This window comes from Cygnus olor, chromosome 7, assembly GCF_009769625.2.
Source record: "Cygnus olor isolate bCygOlo1 chromosome 7, bCygOlo1.pri.v2, whole genome shotgun sequence".
Lineage (NCBI taxonomy): Eukaryota > Metazoa > Chordata > Aves > Anseriformes > Anatidae > Cygnus > Cygnus olor.
In genome coordinates this window covers 5,548,606-5,569,324 of record NC_049175.1, presented here as the reverse complement: position 1 = coordinate 5,569,324, position 20,719 = coordinate 5,548,606, and the positions used below count along the sequence as shown (strand labels likewise).

The window sequence follows — 20,719 nt, the reverse complement described above, 5'->3', positions numbered from 1 at the left end:
AATAGGACAGTTCTACATTTAAAATGTCAATGGAAGGTTTTAAAGTAGCTCAGTTTCTTTCCAGAAAAAGTGAAAAGTGATTCTGATTGACAGTGCTTATAAATAATTCCCAACTATCAACTAAGAATTGCTACAAGAATTCCAGCGGATGTGGGGGCTCAGCATTGGAACTGGGCAGACAGTTTTGTCCCATAGAACAATTTGTTCACGTGTACAGCGCTCAACTGTTTTGTTATTCAAAAATGTAGATACATTCCAATGTAGCACATAGCATACTGAAATTCAAAATAGATGAACCGGCATGCTTTGAATGCAGCACTGAGGAGGTAACAAAACACCGTCTAGAAGTCAGATCAGAACTGTATGCATTTGGTCATTGCTCTTAATTTTTAATTTTTTATTTTTTCCTGGGATTCCCTGAGAGAAAATGTTAATGGTAAAAATGATAATGAAACATATACCTTAATACAACTTCCATAAAGTTGGATTTGAATGTGTTTTACTGAAAAGATGTTTCTCATTAGTATCAGGCTTTCACTAGAAAGGGGTGTTTGAGGACCAAGAACGAATATGAGTGCAACAGTTTATCTTACTAAGTGCAGCACAGTGTTTAGTGTAGGTCTCTGAAATGTTTTGCTATAATATTTAAGTCCACTATTAAGTTTAAAATCCTAGATGAGATGATATTTTCTTTTTTTACAACATTGACAGCATTCCCTACAGGAGAGGAGTATAACCTGGGATAGCTTTATTCCTTGTTGAATTTTAAGTGCTGTAAAAATGACGCTAATAAGTTCACTATGCTTTATGTGGTGAGCAGTGTCTAGCTTTTACATTCTCATATCCCAACAGTTAGGTATAACACATTTAAAAATTCTCTGCTTCACATACCATATAGTAATGTATAACTATTGTCTAAGAGAATTATTTCTGATTTTCCTTTCAGACAATTCTATGATTTTTTTGAATAATAGGAGGACTGTTAAGATTGCTCATATCTTCATATGGTTGACCATGAATCACAACTGTATGATTAAAAGAACTAACTTCTACCAAACAAGAATATGTAAACACTCCTAGCTCTACACACCTATATAAAAAATGTCTTTACCTCCTTATGATTGAGATCTTCACTTATTTTTCCTATATGCTACTTCTGTACCACTCCTGGGGCATGTAACATTACTCATTCAACTCAATTTGGGCCGTTTTCAGATTCTGTATGAGCACTTTTCTGTTTCAGTTGTATAAGGGACAAGTAGGGACAGTAGGTCTCAGCCTAGATCCTCTGAATGCTAAGCAAGAAATACACTCTGTCTCAGGAAACAATAAATCAAAGACTTTGCCAGCTGTTGTATGTTAACCATTATGAATAAAGACAGTCCTAGCTCCTTTCTTTCCTATTCTCCATTGTTCATGAGTGTATGACCTTCTCCCACATAAAATTCTCATTAAAACTGAGAACAGGGGAGAAATATCAGCAAAACTTTAAAGGAGACATAAAAACATGCTAAGTATTTTCTTTGCACACAGATCAAAAGGACAAAATTAGGACCAAACTAAATGTCCAGTCTCCTTTGTGGTGATTTCTTCTCCATAAGTAAGATAAAATATCAATGTTTAATAAAGATACTATAAAATTGTTATGTTAATTTAAAACTACTGGAAGAGTAGTCTCCAAGAGAGAAGAAACCAAATTCACTGAAGGCTCCAGCCTAGTAGAAAATGTGCATTAGCTATGGGTCATAATGTAAATATACAAGCTACAGGACTAATTGCTAGCAGTAAACAAATGTTTGAAGAGGTTTCATGCAGCACTTGCATGGCAAGAAATTAGCTATAAAATTCAATTATGTATCATTATCATCAGACAGTATGTATCCAGAAGATTCATCTCAGGAAACACAAGTCAAACATCTGGTCAAGTGCAAACACGTCATTCTGCAATTGATAGCCCAGCCAGGGGACATGATATTACTTCACAGAGGTCACTAACCCCATTCTCTTGGGAAAGGAAAAAGGAATCTTAAAGTAGAGGCATAATAAGACAGAAAAGAAAGTCAGTCCTTGAAAATCATTGAAAAATAGACTCCAACTTATAAATGATGGAAACAAATTCACTTATACAAAGGAAGAGAAAAACTTCTCCCATTGTGAACTTCCCCATTTCACTTGAGATCAAGTTTGTGTTGTGGCATTACATAAAGAGAAGAGTTTAGACTGCAGTGAAATGTGGTGTAACTCCGTTAATGCTCTGTAGTCAGGTTTGTGGGGACACAGGGGAAGAATGAGCAGAAGCAGATCCCTATTTCTTACAAAACTGAATTGGTTTACTGTAGCCAGTGTATTAACCTTGGTTCACCTCAGCAGAGAAACAGGTTTTATGGATTTGATTCAAAGTCATTGAAATCTACTGGAAATTCTCACTTTGAATTCATGGTCTTTGGAAGCAGTTTCTACTCAGTAAGTCTGAAAATAACCTCTGTTGTAACTAAAATTTTTAAGTAGATATCTCTTGAGGCAGGAGCCATCTTTTACTCAGTACTTATTCAGCACAAGAGGGTTTCCGCACTTAATAGTTGGCTTGGATTATGCTGTTATACATCTAATAATATGTAAATACTCGTACTAGATAGTTATTTCATTACAGTAATTGTAAGAGATAATAGACTGGCATCTACATTCTTTATGGTGCCTTGAAAATCTCATCCAGGATTACTGTCAGTTTCTTTGCTTGATTTTTGCTCTCCTTTACAGAAAACAGCAGTAGTAAATTGGAGATGTCTATGTATGCACATATAATAGATTAAAACAAAATTAGAAAGAACAGATGCATCTGTGGATCCAGGAAGAAGCAAGAATAAATCTTCAAGAGCTGCTTTTTCAAAGATACGTGCAAACAAGCTTGGGAACTTGCATGCCATATTTTATTGCTGTGAAACAGATATAAAGAAAAGTTCAATTCATTTAAGTGTTTAAAAGTTTTCCTTATTGCTGTAGCATTTTTCCCTATGAAACAGAATTACCATAATAGGTCTCTCATTGTATTCCCGGTGGCCTCATTGACAAGAAAAATTGACAGGAAATCTTATAATGAAAATCCATAACATCTACCTCTTATGACTCAACAATAGCTACTGCTAGAAAAACAGATCTGAAAGCAAGACTTGAAGGTCATTGCATAATAGAATAAAGCTGGCCATTTCAGACAATGAAACTGCAGCACTAAAAAGATTTTGTATACTGAGATGAACAGCTTCAAACAACACTAAATGTAGACGCAGACAGAGTGAAGCAGATACAGTGTTCAAGGCTGCAACCAAGAGGTGGACAAGCCCAACTCTTGTAGACTAATAGTGTGAAATCTAGCTCCAAGGTAGATAGAGCTCAAACTCATTTCATAGCTGAAATCTCTGAGGCCTACAGAATAAAAGGGTCACCTTCAAAGGGGAAGTAGCAGCGTCTTTCTCCAAAGGCAGCAAAAATCCAAAATGCTTCTAAAACAACCAGATAAGCATATTTTTCCCTTTCTTATTTTCTTCATTTTCCATGTTTACTCCTTCACTGCTTTTCCTTCTCTTCTTCCTACTAAATGGCTACCTTTTCATAGTCCACTGAGTTTCTGCAGGGCAAAAAGAAGTATTGTAGCTTAGAAATCATCTCCACAATTGTACTTCCCTCACAGCCCTTGAGTGTATTGGCAGCAGCTGCACGTCTACCAAGGAAAGCTTCTGTTCTTCTTAATTTCTGCTTGCTATGATATCCTTTTGTTTCCTTTGAAATTTATCTTCAGTTAAGCTGCACTGTATTTTATTGCTACTGCTTCTGGTTATATATTGTTGAGTTTTTCTTTGCTGATACTGTATGAATTGGCTGACTCATTTTTTTTATTATTTCTGTGGGGCTATGGGGGAGAAAAAAAAAAAAAGAAAAAAAAAGCAATTCCTTTACCTGAGAATTCTGACATTTATTAGCATAATAAAACTCTCAGATGAAATTGCAGTTTTCCAGACAGTAATTTCATTTGCAGAGGAACTTACATGGAATTTATTTTAAAGCCAGGTAAAACCCAGCATAAGAAATAGATGGAATAGGCAGAGGAATTTACAAAATTAGAAGTAAGAAATGTAGTCTGAAATGAAAATGAAACTGCCGTTAGGTTGTTAATTACATCACAATAGGACATGTAATATACAGAGCCATATTTCCAAGCCTTCTTATCCACTAAACGAAATGCAGGAAGTTGTTGAGAATTGTGTAACTAGAAAGAAATATAAATAGTGGTAATATTAACAATCTCTACAAATGTGAATTCCTTATTGAACAAGTTCTTCAATTTTCTATATTTAAACATTCCCAAAATTGTGTACAATGGCTTGAGTAATCTTCAGAAAAACTCTGGAAATTGCATATATGTTTTCCAGCATGCTTAGCAACTTCTCCTAAGAGAAGTCATTTTATGCCTTTAAAAAAACAACAAATAAGCAAACAAACAAACAGTTCTTTAAGGCAAAATACCACTCTGCAAAGATGTTTAGATGTCTAAATATCGTCTTAATTATTCAGTACTCTCTTTGGGCTATCAGTCCTACAGTCAACCGCTGCTCTCTAGCCTCAGAGTCTTTGTATATTTACACTTCTTAACTTTAAAATGTCCCTTTCCCTCCTCCTGTAAAGTAGGGGTACAGTTCTTCTGTAATGGAACATGTGCAGCTGTAAATAACCTGAAGATGGGGGGGATTCTTGAGATGCCTATATAAAAGGTGCAAAATGAGAGCTAGTTTTTTGAGAAAGCAGATAGTATAGATATGGGGCCCTTTGGAGGGGCACTTACTGAATGAAAAAAAACACGCAACTTTCTGTGATGGTTTCTATATGGTCCATATTTGAAAAGCACAGTGAATTACCCTGTGCTGAGCTCCACCAGCTGGATTCATGTCTGTATATACCTTTACCAGGTGTATTGTAGACCCAGATCAGACATACCAGGCTTCTCATTTAACAGAGATTGTAGATCCTAATAGAGGAATTACATCTACATTCAGAACTGCAAAGCTGTATTCCATTTTGGGTATCCACCCCTGCTGACCTGCAGAGGACCACACTTTAACAAAATTCCAAAACAACTTGGGTATCTTGCCCCTTTATCTAGCTTCCAAGTCAATTTGTTACTCAAGATATTAGCTGTAGCTATAGAATGTTCTAGCACTGTAAAACTACTTGTTGCAAGAAGCCCAGCTGTCTTCTCATCTGAGAAATGTAAACTAAGATCAACTGTTCCAGCTAATAAGCATTGCTTATTTGCTGCACTTCTTGATTTGCTTTATTATGAGGTGTTAGAGTAACCATTTATAGCTCAGCTAAGGAAGGTATCTGGTACTATAGCAAAATAAAGCTAGCAATCTCCAGCGTGTTGCACATCACTACACAAAATATGACAAGATCAGTGTGAGTTGTGGTTACTAGAATAACTAATTTAGAAGAAACTAACCACTTTCTGTACAGAAGTCAAATTCCTTCCACGGCAGCTGGACTGCATGAAATCGTAAATAAAATGTGAATGACCTTGTTCTGACTGTCTGCTGTGGTTAACTTTGTCGGTCTATATTCAAAAGCATGATGGCAAGTTTCCAGCTATACCTAAACATTTTAGCAATGACAAACTGTAAAAGGACATTTTAAGACTGCATCTCTTGTTATCAAAAGTGAATCACTGAGTGATGAGATTGTCAATAGAAACTGATAAACCTTGCTTTGGAAAAAAGAACCCGTTCAACAATATTGGTACTCTATACAATACTTGATGAATAATTCCCATCCATACTCCTAGCTGTTACAAATATATGATTTTATTTTTCAATCTTAAACATTAAGAAAATTAAGATAGGAACTTAGCTTTCAGTGCAATTGGCCACAACCTCTTAAAAATTTCTGGTAACAGTCTTCATTTGCAATCTGACAGTAAGTTCTCATCTTCAGAATATTAGCAATATGAATAATAATGATAATTCAGATGTGAAACAGAAATATTTTGGGTCTTCTAATGAGGATATTTATTTTGGCCACAAGACTAGTGGCTTTGAAAGTTTGTTAATTACTTTTTAGTGTTTACTTTTGTAGCTATCTATTACTGTAGCTATCCAGAACACATTACTGTTAGTTCTGGTTACTCGAATAAAGGGCTGTAGTCTGGTGGATTCTTCTGCTGTCCACATGGTTCCAGTAGTAGCTCCCTACCTGAGGATGTGATGATTTCCTCCTAAAAAGATACAACCAATTAGAATATCGTTCACAGATGTCCAAGCCTTTCCCTGTCTTTCAAGAAAAGAAACCAACAGCAATAAAAAATAATAATAATAATAAACAACCCACACTCCACTGTAATTGATAATTGATCACAAACAATACTTGATAAAATAAGTAAAGACAGCAAAGGGATCCTATCAAGTACTCATTTTCTTCATGCTTTCTTTATTTTGTATTCATGTCAGTAGTAACTTGGGCTAGTACCAAATAGTGAAATCAAATAGTTGTTATACAAAAAAGGCTGTGATTTGACTTACCTGTAAGTTGCTATATTAAGAAAAAAGCTATAGATGCCTGTAAGGGGTGTTCTCAGTGGTTAATTTAACACACATGCCAGTCCTACTATGCTACTTCCATAGTCGTTGGGATGAAAGAAGCTTCCCCAGGTGGACTGAGGAAGAGCTCCACATTGAGTGCTCACACACAACAGTAACAGCTTTTTGGCTGATTACAGAGTTGAAAGATATTAACCTTGCTAAGGTAAAGATGTTTTTTTACAAATAGCACCTCTTCTCATAAATTAAATACTGCCCAAAAAAAAAATCTTATTAGAAAACTAGAGGTCTTTGCACTACTTCTAGAGTAATGATAATTCTGTTTTTTTGTTGTTGTTTTGTTTTGTTTTTTTAATAGAAGTTTGAGATCTACAAATGCACCAAAATGAGTCAGAATTCAGAATATTATTGACTACAATAGCATAAAGTTTGATCCAAGCTTTGGGCCTAAAATTTTCAAAAAGCATCTAGTTTCCATTAAAAAATACAATGGAAATTCAGTGCCTGATTTCCTCAGGACACATGCAGTTGTCATTCTTTCACTCATCAGGCTAGCTTCATAAAGTTACTATTCAAATTAAATACTTCTGAGAAAATTATGAGGAAGTAAATACAAAGATTTAGCGATTATGTTGGATGTGTTATTCCTGCCTTCTGGAAAGTACTTAAATGCAAATAACAGAAAATGAACATTCACACTCACTTCTGTAAGAATTTTGTTCTTCAAAATGGTTACCATCCCTTATATGTGTCAGCTGAATGACCTATTCTAATTCTTTTTTTAACTGAAATGAAGCAGTAGTAGATGAATAAACATAAGCACCTGAAAAAAAGAAGATATGTCAGCCCTGCTCATTTTGCTTGAAAGTGAAAAGGAACCCTCAAAGAAGTTCGGATATCTTTTGGTTTGGGGAGCTATACTCTTGCCAAAAACAGCAATGAGGAAGTGGCATTTTTTCCAAACAATATAGCAATAGCTGCACAAGAGTGTGTGTCCATTGTGCAATCATTTACATCAAGATTGCGTAGCTGATTACCAGAAAAAACACTTGAGTGAGGGGATAAGATGCCTACTGAACTAGTCAAAGAGACCAGTTTTAACGTAGCTATTAAGTTAAACAGATAAAAGAGAACTGTGTGGAAACATTAAACACGAAGCATTTCCTCTGATAGGCTTAACACAGGGGGAACTGTTAACTATTATCAGGTGATATCTAAGAAACTTTTTTTTTTTTTTTAAACATCATAATCTAAAAGCTGTTCTGCTTCTGACAAGTCTGTAAATAGATAGGTTTCTAGTACAGTGATTGCCTACGATGAGAAAAGCTGTGATGAAAACAGGACAAACTAATCTTTTTCAGCCAACCTGAATGAGTTTGGGATTTTCTGCCCTTGATTCATTTATTTTTTGATTTGGTCAACTAAAAATCCTATTTAAGTAGTGACTATCTATGTTTTTATGAAGGATATCATGTCATAATCCTTGTTCCTTCATGAAATGTAAATTCTGAGAAAGTCAGCTTCATTTTGTTAAATAAAATTACAAAAAGGTGACTTACAGTAGCATACTGTACTGCTAATAACAGTTGCAATATAAGGATTACAGCTGGAAGAAATAGTGTGCAGGTTTGACTGAAGAGATGTTGCAAACTAACCGGAATAACAGAAAGATTTAGAAAAGAATGGAAATTAGAATAAGTATAATCTCTGCTTAGTGTCTGCAAGACTGAATATTGGAAAAATTAAATGCTGTGAAGAAAAGGAAGGGGAAAAACAAACAAACAAAAAAAAAAACAGAATTAGTTTGAAATGAGAGTGCCAAAAGGGTGATAAAAAGGAAACGCAGAGAAATCTTGAAAAGAGGATCAAGAGAAATTGTAAGGGTGGCTAAGAGAGAAAAGCAGGATTAAAAATAATGAATAAGATGGAGAGAAAGGTAAGATGATGAAAACAACCTACACCATCAGAAACGGTGCTCCTATTTAGTCTCCATCTGGTAAACAGGAAACAAAGAGGCAAAGTAATTCAAGCACATCTAAACTCACCAAAGACTTCAAGCAAATTACTCTCATAAGATTGTTTTGGATACTAAGGAACAACCCTTAGCACATCCCGACAAGAGAAAACCTACATATTCCCTTCTTTCCCATAATGCCCTGCTCCTATGATTTTGCACATTACAGCCTTCACATCAAAGGCTGAAAAATGATGAAATTTCACTAAAAGACCTTTCCTGTGGTATTGCCAATCCAATTTTATAAAGCAAAGAGGCTCAAAAAGTGTTAGCTCTGTCAGCCCTTATTAGTTCATTTTTAGCTCATGAAAGTATACATCGCATAAGAATCTGCTTAGAAGGGAACACAAATAAATACTGAAGCTTTTGAAAGAAAGGGAAAAGCTTTCTGATTCACTGCAACAGAAGACAGACACAAACTCTAAATGTTACAGCTAGGCTTACTCTAGAATATATACGTATATTCTTTTCCCCACTATCGTTACTTCTACTTTCCAGTGTGGTTTCAAATTACATGGTTCATCTTTAAATTATTAATCCCCTCCACTCAGCTATTGATCTCTACCTAGCAAGTGTTACCTTGTGAAAATCAATAAGATCTGTCAGTGTTGCATGTCGGTTTGGATCTACCCCCAAGAAGCTGTAGAAATCCCCCGAAGCATCAACCAAGAAGTGTTTGAACCCACTTTGCTGGCGATAAGACAACGCATAGCCCCAGATTTTCTCACTGACTCGCACCAGGAATGTTCCTTCAGATTTATTCATCAACAACTCTTCTGCCTCCTGGCGGCTGATAATACCTGGCAAGGAATAAAAGGTGTAGCTATGAAGACAACAACTCTGGCAGAGCTTAGTAGATCAAATGAAACAAATTCAGAGCACAAGTGAAACTAAAATTGCCTAGCTTCTCAATATTAAAATGTTTATAGGAGGAGTTACTGCTCTGAAGACTACATAATTGTTACCTGCTTTTGAAGGATAGCTATATGAGTTGTGATGATGCCCTGTGGGACATTCATTTTAATTATCTGATTAAAAATTTCTTTTTCTCACCTTACCACCTTTTCAAGGGAAACACAACTGGCACAGCAGGCAGGTGAATTCTGTAAAAGAGATCCCTTAGCAGTACTAGCATTGTTTTACACTGCAATTTGAACTCGCAATACTTTGCTGATATTTGCAATTGTACTGCAGTACTTCTGACTGCGTTGCTTTACACCTGTTTTATCAGGTCCTAAGGAAGGAATATGATACCAGTGCCAGAAGAAAATGTATTTTTCTGTTTTTGTGCATAAATACACACAAACATTCATAAATGCACATAGATAAATTGGAGCACAAAGAAAGCAAATGCTGCAGCTAACAGAGCTGTTAACAGAGGTTAATATGTTAGATTACCTATTCACAGGCTTGCATTTCTAGGAAATACTGTTACAGAGGAAAAGAAGAAACAAAGATCACAGTCCTTCCTTTCTGGGACATTTCAGGCTTAATTTTGGAGTAATAGTCTCCTCCAGTTAATATAATTATAGCCACTAACCAAAGAGGAGTATCCACTTTGCGTGGAGTACCAACGTGAAGGACTGGATATTGTATTTGTTAACCAGAGTTGAGCTAGTCTTCACAGTTCATAATGAACAATAATGAGTTATGCACCTTGCTCTAGGACAAGAGAAGACAATTCTATGCGTTTTCTTATGGTACGCAGCTGTCATCCTGCAGTTGATGCTGGTTTTTCTATAAGCCAACTTACCTTTCTAGACAGCATATTAGGGAACAAAGTCTTTCTCCATATCCTTGTCACCAAGTAGTTTATGTCCTCCCCCAAATTCATTCCTTTGCTGTCTGATAAAATTACTTGTCAGGGCAAAAGAAGGATTATAAATTCAGATTTTTAGAGTAAAGCAAGGAATAAAGTTTAACAGGAACAGAGCTTTCAAGAAAAACTTTCATTGCTTTTTTTTTTTCCTTTCTTATCCTAGGATACAACACTGAAGTTGCTGTTACTTCTTCCTGCATACAGGGTACAAGAGATAAACCTTGAAGAACAATGCAAAAGGTGTGATCAGAATTGCACCCAGCACTGAACCATGCCTTACCATCCACCTAGAAAGCTTGGTTCCAATTTGTCTGGTAGGCCTAGAGGATGATAAGCTCATGTCTCATAATTATCTGTAAAATACCAGATGCTCATAATCAGGAACAGATGTTGAATTAGGCCATCCTGGATGTAAACATGGCACAAATGTCAATAAATTATATATGTACACGTTCCAAAGTTACTTTCTGTGAAGCTAAACTTTCTCAAAGCAATACATGTAATATTTAAGGGAACTGTTTGTCATCATAGAATCCTACGCACATCCCAGTGAGCGTTCCATGGAGTCCCAGTACCGAAAGCCACATTGTTTTAGTATAATAATAACCATATCTCAGGAATTGCCAATTAGTACAAAGGAGGGCCTACCTGAAAAAACAAACTGCAGGATGCTCGAATTAAGCCCACACAGAAAATTTTGCCTCTGAGAGATGTACGAAGGAACTATGGAGATCTGGATCCTAAAAGCAAGCACTGTGTGACATTAAGATAGAAAAGATATTCCTCATTCAGTTTTTATCTACTTTGAGGCAATGAATTTCTTTTACAGTTTTATTTGATGCAATGATGGACATGACAAGGGCTACATCCCAGTGGGACTCAGAGGTTCCTATTGAAGTATCATCAGTACTAAGAAGAAACATATGCTCTGCTAAATGAGGTACAGTTCTATTTTCTGGAGGATATTACATCATCTTTGCACCAGACATGCAAAACAGGCAGTAAACATGCAAACATATGCATTTGTTTAGAAACAGCATGCAACTGCTCAGTCATCAGTGTCAATTACTGTACTTTGCAAAACTAAAAACAGATTTATTGGAAGAATTCCAAGATGAATTGTTAAAAAAAACTCTGTTCAAATGAAAAGACAGTACGAGTTTGAATCCATATGATACAGCACATTATGCAAAGCTGTAGACCAGGTGCCACATGCCAAGAAATCAAACTATTTATTAAGACAAATATCCAGTTTTCTGTCAATTTGACCTAATTTGAACTAATGAAAATTTTTTATTGTGATAATGATGACTACTTCCTTGAGACATCTCTTCTAGAAACACACTTGAATGAGCAACACTGTAAAAAGCTCACAGCAGTCAATGGTCCAGGAAAGAATAAACAGTTCCATCATCAGCAAATGGTATATTAATTCCAGTAATCAATATTTATACTGTAATTCTAGACTAAAAATATGCAGATAAATTTTGGTGTAGCAACTGGATGCTGTTACAACTACCCCTTCTCTAAGTCTTCGCAGTGGCAGAATGGTTATGCAGCACTGGAAAGGAATGAGTTGGCCTAGACAATTTGGCAGCTATAAGAATCAGGTTTTGTAAATAACAAAACAAAACAAAAAACTAGTTTGTGTTATACGGTGAACTTTATTCTCAGGGCATTTCTGGAGTTTGAATGGCCGTCACTATCAGGCATATAATACCAAATTCATTTAGCATCGGTTAGTTTAATACTAAACAATCTGTTCACCTGCTCTCAACTCCCACCAGTAGAGCTAAAACACTGCAGGCTTCCACATGATGTTATCTTCTTTGCCAGAACGTATTTTTGTTCTGGGCACTTTATGTCATTGAGTAGGTGAGAAATGCTACATTGCTCACAGCCAAGTTCTTTTTTCTTTTATTCTCTTTTTTCCTAAAGATGGTGTAATAAATTATCAGCCAGATGCTTTCTTCCCTTTTTCTCTCCTGGCTCTGTTAACAGCTCATGAGAAACCATTTCCTTCTCCCTGCTCCTCTCTCTTCATCTCTGTATTATTTTATTCTCTGGTTCAATTCTACAGCGGGTGGTGATTGCAGCACTGAGTCTCCCTCCACCCTTTCAAAAACATTATACTATACTCAAGACAACTAGAAAAAGAGTGGCAGTGCTCACTCCTGAGACGGCTGTAGAGAAATAAACAACATCTGTGAAAGCCCTACATGAACACTTAAAATTGTTTGAACTGAAGTCAAGAAACTTTGGTTTCCCAAGGCTCTGGTAAGAGGTTTAGAATCACCAGCGCCCTTATTTGTGTTAGTTAGGATATTAATTGGAAGTATTATCTGGAAAAAGAAACCATTGGTGCTTTGAAAGCTATTTTTTTTTCTCTCTAATTCTTGCTAATCTCTTTTAAAAAAAAGGAAAAAAAGCAACTTATTCAGCTGGTGTAAAGCAGCACTGCTCTATTTACTTTAAACTATTGCAAATAACATTAAGAATTACATTTATTTATGCCAGTTGATTTGGCACACAGTATCAAAAACAGTATTCCTTTCAACTTTGCAAAGCAGTCATTTAAAAATATACTTCATGATCAATCATCAGTATCACCATTTTAACTTTTTATGTGGCCAAATACATAACAGTGTACTTGAACAGAAGTTAGCTACCCCACTGAAACTCACTTCAGTACCTCCCTTACATGTTCTACCTGTCATGCCAAATAATTTCTCTCAGAAAATGCACACTACTGTTGTCTATAGGAAATTGCAAAAGAGCAGTAGGATTTTGACTGGGAGAGGATTAAAGGTGTAACTAACTCCTCTTGAAAACATTGAAATCCTAGCAGCTGGCTTTATTTTTAGCTCCCTACCCCCAAATTCACTGCATGCATCCATCATATCACATATGTCTACATGTCAGCTTTAAACATTCTGGTGTTGTAATTCTTTGAAACAAACATTTGGTGTCCTTAATGAGAGAACAATATTTCTAAAGACAGCTATTTCAAATCATAAGACAGGTAGTTAGTCATCATTAACTGATCTGTTCCTAATTAACAACTTGTTTTTTAAATACAGCACCTATAAGGACAATTTGTAGATGATAGGCAAATCTTAACATTTTTGCTGTAATCATGTTCTTTTTAATGCCACCAATTTCTAAAAAAAAAAAAAGAGGAAAAAGAACATCCTAATATTTAGAGTATACTAAGCTCACATGACAACTGCAGAGTCTATTACTAGTTTGGTGGGCACAGCTGAGGAATTTTGATGTTCCCTTCAAGTTTACAGAAGTCTCAATAGCAAGAAAATACTATTCTGAAATATTATGGGGTGACACTTCAGCTTCCCACTCTTCTCTCAGCATTATCCTACATACATCCTTGAGTGAAACTCAGGAGATGAAATACATAAATATTTGTTTAGATAATGCCATAACAAGCACAAATCCAAACAAAAAAAAACTGATAAACTTTGCCAAGAAGGCAAGACTATATACTATAAGTCTAAAATTGTTTTTTGAATATACTGATAAGTCACATCATGTCCATTGCTGTGACCTACCGGTGACCTTATGTACCATGTGTTATAACAATGTCAATATATAAACATAGTTTGGTCTTAATGATCAATACATTTTAAATATGCATTTATACAAACCAAGAGGTTGACTGAGATTAGAGAGACAGCAGGTACAAACACAGCCCAGCAGCATTCATTTACTCCCCTGCAATAGAAATTATGTGTTTAGCTGATGTTTTCCCTCCTTTTGAATATTTTTTCATTAGCTTGATCTCAAACACTCTAGTGCGTGAGGTTTTACTCCGAGCAAAAGCATCACAAATGCAGGCATAAATAAATATTAATGAGACCATTCATGCCAAAAGTGCTTTCATGACCATTATGAAAAGCCTTCTATTTCATACAAAATTGATTTGTTGAACAATTATGAATATTCACAGGTAATCAATGAATAGGAAAGAAACTCATCCTGTTTACACAGCTTAAGACATCTAACCAGGGAAGTGTGTGATTTAGGTCACCAATCAAAATTAGGAGGAAGATCCAAAACACAGAGAAGCCCATACTAATATTTCTTTTGTCATCAGTGGGATTAGATCAAAGTCTATATGAATATAAATATTCCTGGCACTCATTACATGAATAATTCACATACTGAACTTCACACAGACACATTACATCTTGAGCAAGTGTACACAATAAATGAATGAGTAAACACAAGGAAATATGAAGAATTAGCAGATAACTCCCAAATAATGTAAAGGGCTATATTTGTCCAATTATGCAGGCAGGTCTAAACTGTAACTTGAGAGAAAGTAATTGAATGACATAAGGGTTAGAAGGATCAGTTTGCTAAGCACTTGCCAATTTTTTCCTTTTCTGTAACTGAAAAACAGAGCTGGACAAACATACCAGTAGAACTATACCAGTGGAACAAAATAGTTTTTATTAAAACAGAAAAGTTCTAGTTTGAAGAGAGAAGACTCTTGCAGGTTTTTCTGCCTACATTATCATTAAAATAAAAACCATGTAGTTGGAAGAGCCAACCTACTTGGGACTTTATGAATAAAGGCAACTATTCTTGGAAGAAATCCTGAGAAAAATAAACAGAAATTCAGAAGGATGAATCCTACTGCAGCTAGTATGGTTTTAGATGAGCCTACACAGGTTCATTTGTTCATAATGTTTAGAAAAAAATAGTAAATAAAAATCAAAATACAAGTTTGAAAGGTATTCCTACTAGTAAAAAAAATAAAATAAAATAAAAAAATTTTTGAGTTCTTACACTTCTTGTAAATTTACATCTTTATTGGTAATAATTCTGGTTTTATATTAGTTCCACGTGGTTTTATATGTTCCTTAATTGGTTTTGTTCTGTTACTATGCTGCATTTTATACAACATATGTTGACAAATCCATTCTAAAAAGATGCTTTCAAGGATGGACTCATTCAGATTTTGAACACAAGGAAAAAAGAACTTTCTGTCACAAAGCCTGACAGACTATAATTACAAAGAAAATACAGAGAGAAAAAAAAAAAAAAAGAATATAAATATTGACAAATAATTTGTAGGAATGAATTTGCATTTCTTCATTCCAAATTTCAACATATCTTACACAGCTTGTCAGAAGGATTTCAATAGGTGCCTTCCAGATTCATCTGAGAGTCCCGGGCTATTTTAGCAAGTACCTGTGATAGGTACTTTCTATGATCCATGATGGTATGTAAAGGCGTCCTTCTAGCAAGCAAGATTTGACAAAAAATGGGAAGCCTCTCATGTTAATATTCAAAGAAACAAAAAAGTAGACCCATCCATTTCATGGAAGTATAAATGATAGAGAAGCAATTTTTATTTTTAAATTACATTACTTAAAATTGAGAATATAATAAAAATCACTATTGTGCTTCAAAATGCAACAGTAAAAGGAAAATATCCATCCAGTACTTGAGACAACAGTATGTATTAAAAGGTAGTACAAAATAATAAAGTACACTGCGATTGTACCAATGTTAAAGCACTAGAATCTATATTTGCAGCAAAGCAGCAGTGGCACCAAAAAGTGTAAAGATTTTTAAAAGGATATAGCCTTCGCAATGTAAACTTCCTTCTGTCAGTGGTAGGAAAAGTTCAGTTTGTGTACTCAGTATATAGTTAGGGCTAAAAAAGAAACCTGAGGCATTCTACAACCCCTAAGTGTTACAACCACTCCCTCTTTTTTCATTTGGAACCCATGTTGCAGCAGTGCCACAAGCTCTCCAGAAGAATCTCTTGCTCTCTACCCATAAGACTTCTGGCTGGGTAGAGCTGTCCGACAGGCTGCGGAAGCACAGCAGGATTTGCATAAACCACCATCAGAAAGTGCAAGAACAGCTTGCAAGAATACAAGTCTATGAACCTAATGGAAGGGGGTCATCGATTCTGGAGCCCCATGACAAAGGCAGATACACACCAGTAACAACCACTAGCTAAGACGAAAACTGAAACTGGGGAACTAAAGTCTAGAATATATATATATATATATATATATATATATATATATATATATTCCCTAGATTCCCTAATAAGGTGGGAAACAAAAGGCCTGAAACTAATGTTTGGATTCATGACACTACCTACCAGATCTGGCCTAGGAGAAGGTGAAAAATCCAGCTCCTTCAGCCACTCAGAAATACCAAGAGAATAAAAGCAGGGAAGGTGAAGCAATTGCTTCCCTGCAGTGCAAGAACTAGAGCAGCTATAGTTTATGCTCTCAAGAAAAGTAATCTCTATATCACTCAAGCAATAGTTTCCACATGTTGACTTTTTCAATTCTCTCCCACGGGTCCATATGAGAACTCTTAAATTAACTGAACATACTTATTGGTGTTCACTGGGAAGGGCACAATTCGTCAACGAACTATGATGTCTAGAATTAATTCTTTATGTTATCCTTAAGACTACCAATGTCACATAAAATTTAAGAACTTTGTTGTTGTTTATGATGGCTTATGGACTGATCTGCAACTGAAATAGCCAGAGGATAATGTACGTATCTAGGTCACACCTTGTCATTTCTCAAGCATTTACATCAGAAACAGCTCGCATAATTAAATATATGCACAAATATTTGCAGCAATAGGATCTTACAGTGTGTCAGCTTATTAAAAAGGCTTATTCTCTCCTTTTCCTTCCTTTTAAAGTCACAATGCTTTTTTGGATGGTGCAAGAAAGCAAATAGTGAAAGAAGAGATCAATAGTATTGTGTGAAAAAGCTATGGCTGAGAGATAACAATAGCTCTGACTTTGCTGTTTCAGAACAGAAGCAATAAAGACTGAAAAGCAAAGCAGGGGAGTAAATCAAAGACTGATGGTAACAGAAACAAATCTGTTGAAGTTATTCACCATCTGCTGTTAATGCAGGATAAACTCACATGGGACTAGGTCTTCAAAAGTGTTCTGTTCCCATTTAGGCATCAAAATAAATGTCCAGGTTTAAAATAATAATAATAAATAAACAAAATAAAAACACGCTAGCAAATTGACAGTTGAGTTTTTTTCAAAACCTGGACACAAGCGTTACAACAAGAGCCCAAAAGTCAAGGGGTACAGAGCTCCTAAGAAATGCTTTTCTTTCTTACAGCTGGTGAGAATGCAGAGATTATTTGCTGTGCTGCATGTTGGTAATCTGAATTTAAGTCCCAGTAAATGGAATAGCGTCCATAAGTGTCCCAAGTATGGCTCTCTGTACTGATAATAGAGAAAAGGTGGGCAATAGGTCACAAAAAGTAAAAGCTAAAATATGCAGTAAATAAATAAATAGCAAAACTTTCCTGTTTGCAGAGAAAAGCAACATATGTGGCATTGTATGCGCAAATGCTGCCCATGTGATTCTACTGTCCAGCCAGGAGGGTTTGGATTTGTCTGAAGCAGGGCAAAGCTATGGTTGTTTTTTTGCAAGAGATCCCTTCAGGCAAGGAGGAGGAATACTGATAATGCACCATGCTCTAAACAAGTTCTCCTTGAAGACATATGCAGTGAATAGCACTATCTTGAGCCTCTACATACAGGAAGAAGTCAATGAGAAAAAGTATCAAATGTGAAAATATATAGGCCTGACGTTTTGTTTTAATAATATGGACTCATCTCTCTGTTCTGTCAGAATGAAGCAGTTCTTAGAATAGGGAAAACTCAGATCTCAGAAGCTTTCTTAATTCCCTAAGGCTAAGATTCCTTAAAGCAATTAAAAAGATACTGAAATTCAGAAGGAAATGGGGGTCCTCCTCCCCTGGGGATCTTGAAAATCCTATCTAAAAGAGTAATGCAGTTATAATGGGTATTTTCCTTCAGGTTTACAGAAAATCAGATGTGCTACAACCATTGTTATCAGTGTGTCTCACAGTTAATTCCCTATGCATTTTGCTGAAAACATACCCATTAACCGTCTCCTTTAAAGTTCATTCTATATCCAAACTCTCAAATACTGTAAAAGCCCTTATACTCGCTGTCAAAATACTTACACCATATTCACTAACAAGCAGTGCAGCACATAAAAGATAGGCATTTGCTTTACTTGCCTGAATATACCACTGGTATAATAGAGCTATAAATTTGTCTATTAATCTCTCCTCAAAGCACAGTGTTGGCATCTTTCTTTCCTTCCTTTCAGATCAGCATATAGACTGCGTTAGCCAGGAGAAAAACAAAGATTTCAAACCATCTCTTTTCTTTGTCCATTGTTACATGTTGTCTATCAGAAGACAAAAGAGCACAATAAAGATATTTAACCTTTTACACCTCTAAGTTTATCTCATATATATATATATTGAATTTTTCTTTAGAGATGGGCTATTATGATCTCAAATTCCTGCATTAAATCTCTGCTATTACTACTTAGCTTTTCTCATCTAAACAGTTTCTGAAAAGTAGCTCATTTTAAAAAAGGAACTGTTAACTATTCCATTTTCAACGGCTTCTCAAACCAGATTGCTTGTGCGTGTGTGCGTGTGTGTAAGTGTAGTTTTACACTCTGGTAGAGTCAATGGAAGATCAATAACATAGAGGTTCAAAGCACCTAAATAGGATGCCTTATATAAACAGTGCAAATATTCTTGCTAATGGTGTTTTTCTCTTTGCTGATAGGATGACTGGAAAATAAAAAATGAAAGTTAAAAATAAAACAAAAACCTGTAAATACATCCAGGCCTTTATAAGCATCCTAGATGCTGTTGTAGATTCTTGACATTTCCTGCAAATAGTATGGTAAGTGAGCATATTCATGGAGATGTCTGCAAACTCCAAATAAGAAACAAACATTCTCTGATAAAATATCAGTGCACTAATCTAAATAGTGAAATTTGTTATAAATATTATTCCTGTAGGATATGTTCATCTCTTTACCATATATATGAGTATATTTTTATTTCTATTATATGTGAAAAAGCCAACTATACAGACTATCAACAAACTTTTGTGATAGGTGCATGATGTTACTAATGAAAAGTAAATATTAAAACCTCACTGTATCTTTTGAAATATTAAGATTTGTATAATCAGTAAAGCGCGCACAGAAATAGCTCACTAGAGCAGCCTGACAAGGTTGGAAACGGTACAGTATTGTAATACAAAAACAAAGTGGAGCAAAAAAGCTGATTTGAGCTATGACCTTGGCTCAGCAATCAAAGAGAAACTGAGCTGTTCTGGTACAATAGTCACTGATATTATGTTGTGTGTGAAAATTGAAATGTTTAGAAGTTTTTCAGAAAGTTAGTGGCCAATATTCACCATCCTTTCTCCAGGAAGACAAAATACGTGCATTCATTTAGTCTTTGTCATGCAAACAACAAAGGAAAAAAAGAAATTCTAGCTTGTGGGCATAATTTGCAAGCACATCTTAATCATGTCACTTACTTACATTATTCATCTTGAAACTTCTTATTTAAATCCTCATATTTTTGTTTGCTGAATTCAAATTGCTGAATTTGAAAATGAGAGAGGAGATCTTCCAGTATGCAAATGAAATCTAAATCAAGGGAAAAGATGAGAAAGCTAATCTGTGAAAGGAGAGGATAAGAGATCAAAAGCCCTCCTGGGATCTGTTTATGTGCTCACGACTTCAGCTATCATAAGTCCTCCATCCTCCTGCATACTTCTGAGGGCAGCATGGACATGCGAAAATATGGGAGATTGGGCTTTTATCAAACCAATCACACAAAGCAAAACAAACCCCACAGTGTGATTTTGTTTGCTTTAGATTTCTGCAAAAAGGCAAAGTAGAGAATTAGCTAAAGGTAGCCCCTTTGTAGTTCCTTCCTAGCATTATACAACCAATTCTGAAGCAACACTGCCAGATTACACTCCAGGGCGGCCTTGTGGACAAAAAACAAGAACGGTTGTCCTGGTTTCAGTTAGGACAGAGTTAATTTTCCTCCTAGTAGCTGGCAGGGTGCTATGTTTTGGATTAGAATGAGAAGAGCGCTGAGAACATGCTGATGTTTTAATTGTTGTAGAACAGTGCTTACACCAAGCCAAGGACTTTTCAGCTTCTCGCTCTGTCCTGCTAGCGAGCAGGCTAGGGATGCAGCAGGAGCTGGGAGGGGACAGACCCAGGACAGCTGACCCAAACTGGCCAAAGGGGTATTCCATACCATCTGATGTCATGCTGAACAATATATAGGGGTGGCTAGCCGGGGTGGAGGGCGGGGGCCGGCTGCTCGGGGATAGGCTGGGCATCAGTCAATGGGTGGTGAGCAATTGCATTGTGCATCACTTATTTCGTACACATTATTACTATTAATACTATT

At 35.8% G+C, this 20,719-nt stretch overlaps 1 protein-coding gene across 4 annotated transcripts in view; it reads right to left on the bottom strand.

Moving 5' to 3' along the window:
• Positions 1–3,952: 3,952 nt before the first annotated feature.
• SH2D4B (SH2 domain containing 4B) overlaps positions 3,953–20,719 on the bottom strand; it is a 125,031-nt gene continuing 108,264 nt past the window's right edge. For all 4 annotated transcript variants that reach the window (XM_040563009.1, XM_040563010.1, XM_040563011.1 and 1 more), the window contains 2 exons: positions 9,175–9,395; positions 3,953–6,259 (listed from right to left, as the gene is read on the bottom strand). In XM_040563009.1, the coding sequence (XP_040418943.1) occupies positions 6,167–6,259; positions 9,175–9,395 (314 nt within the window). In that variant the 3' untranslated portion in view covers positions 3,953–6,166. The remainder of the gene's footprint in view (positions 6,260–9,174; positions 9,396–20,719) is intronic.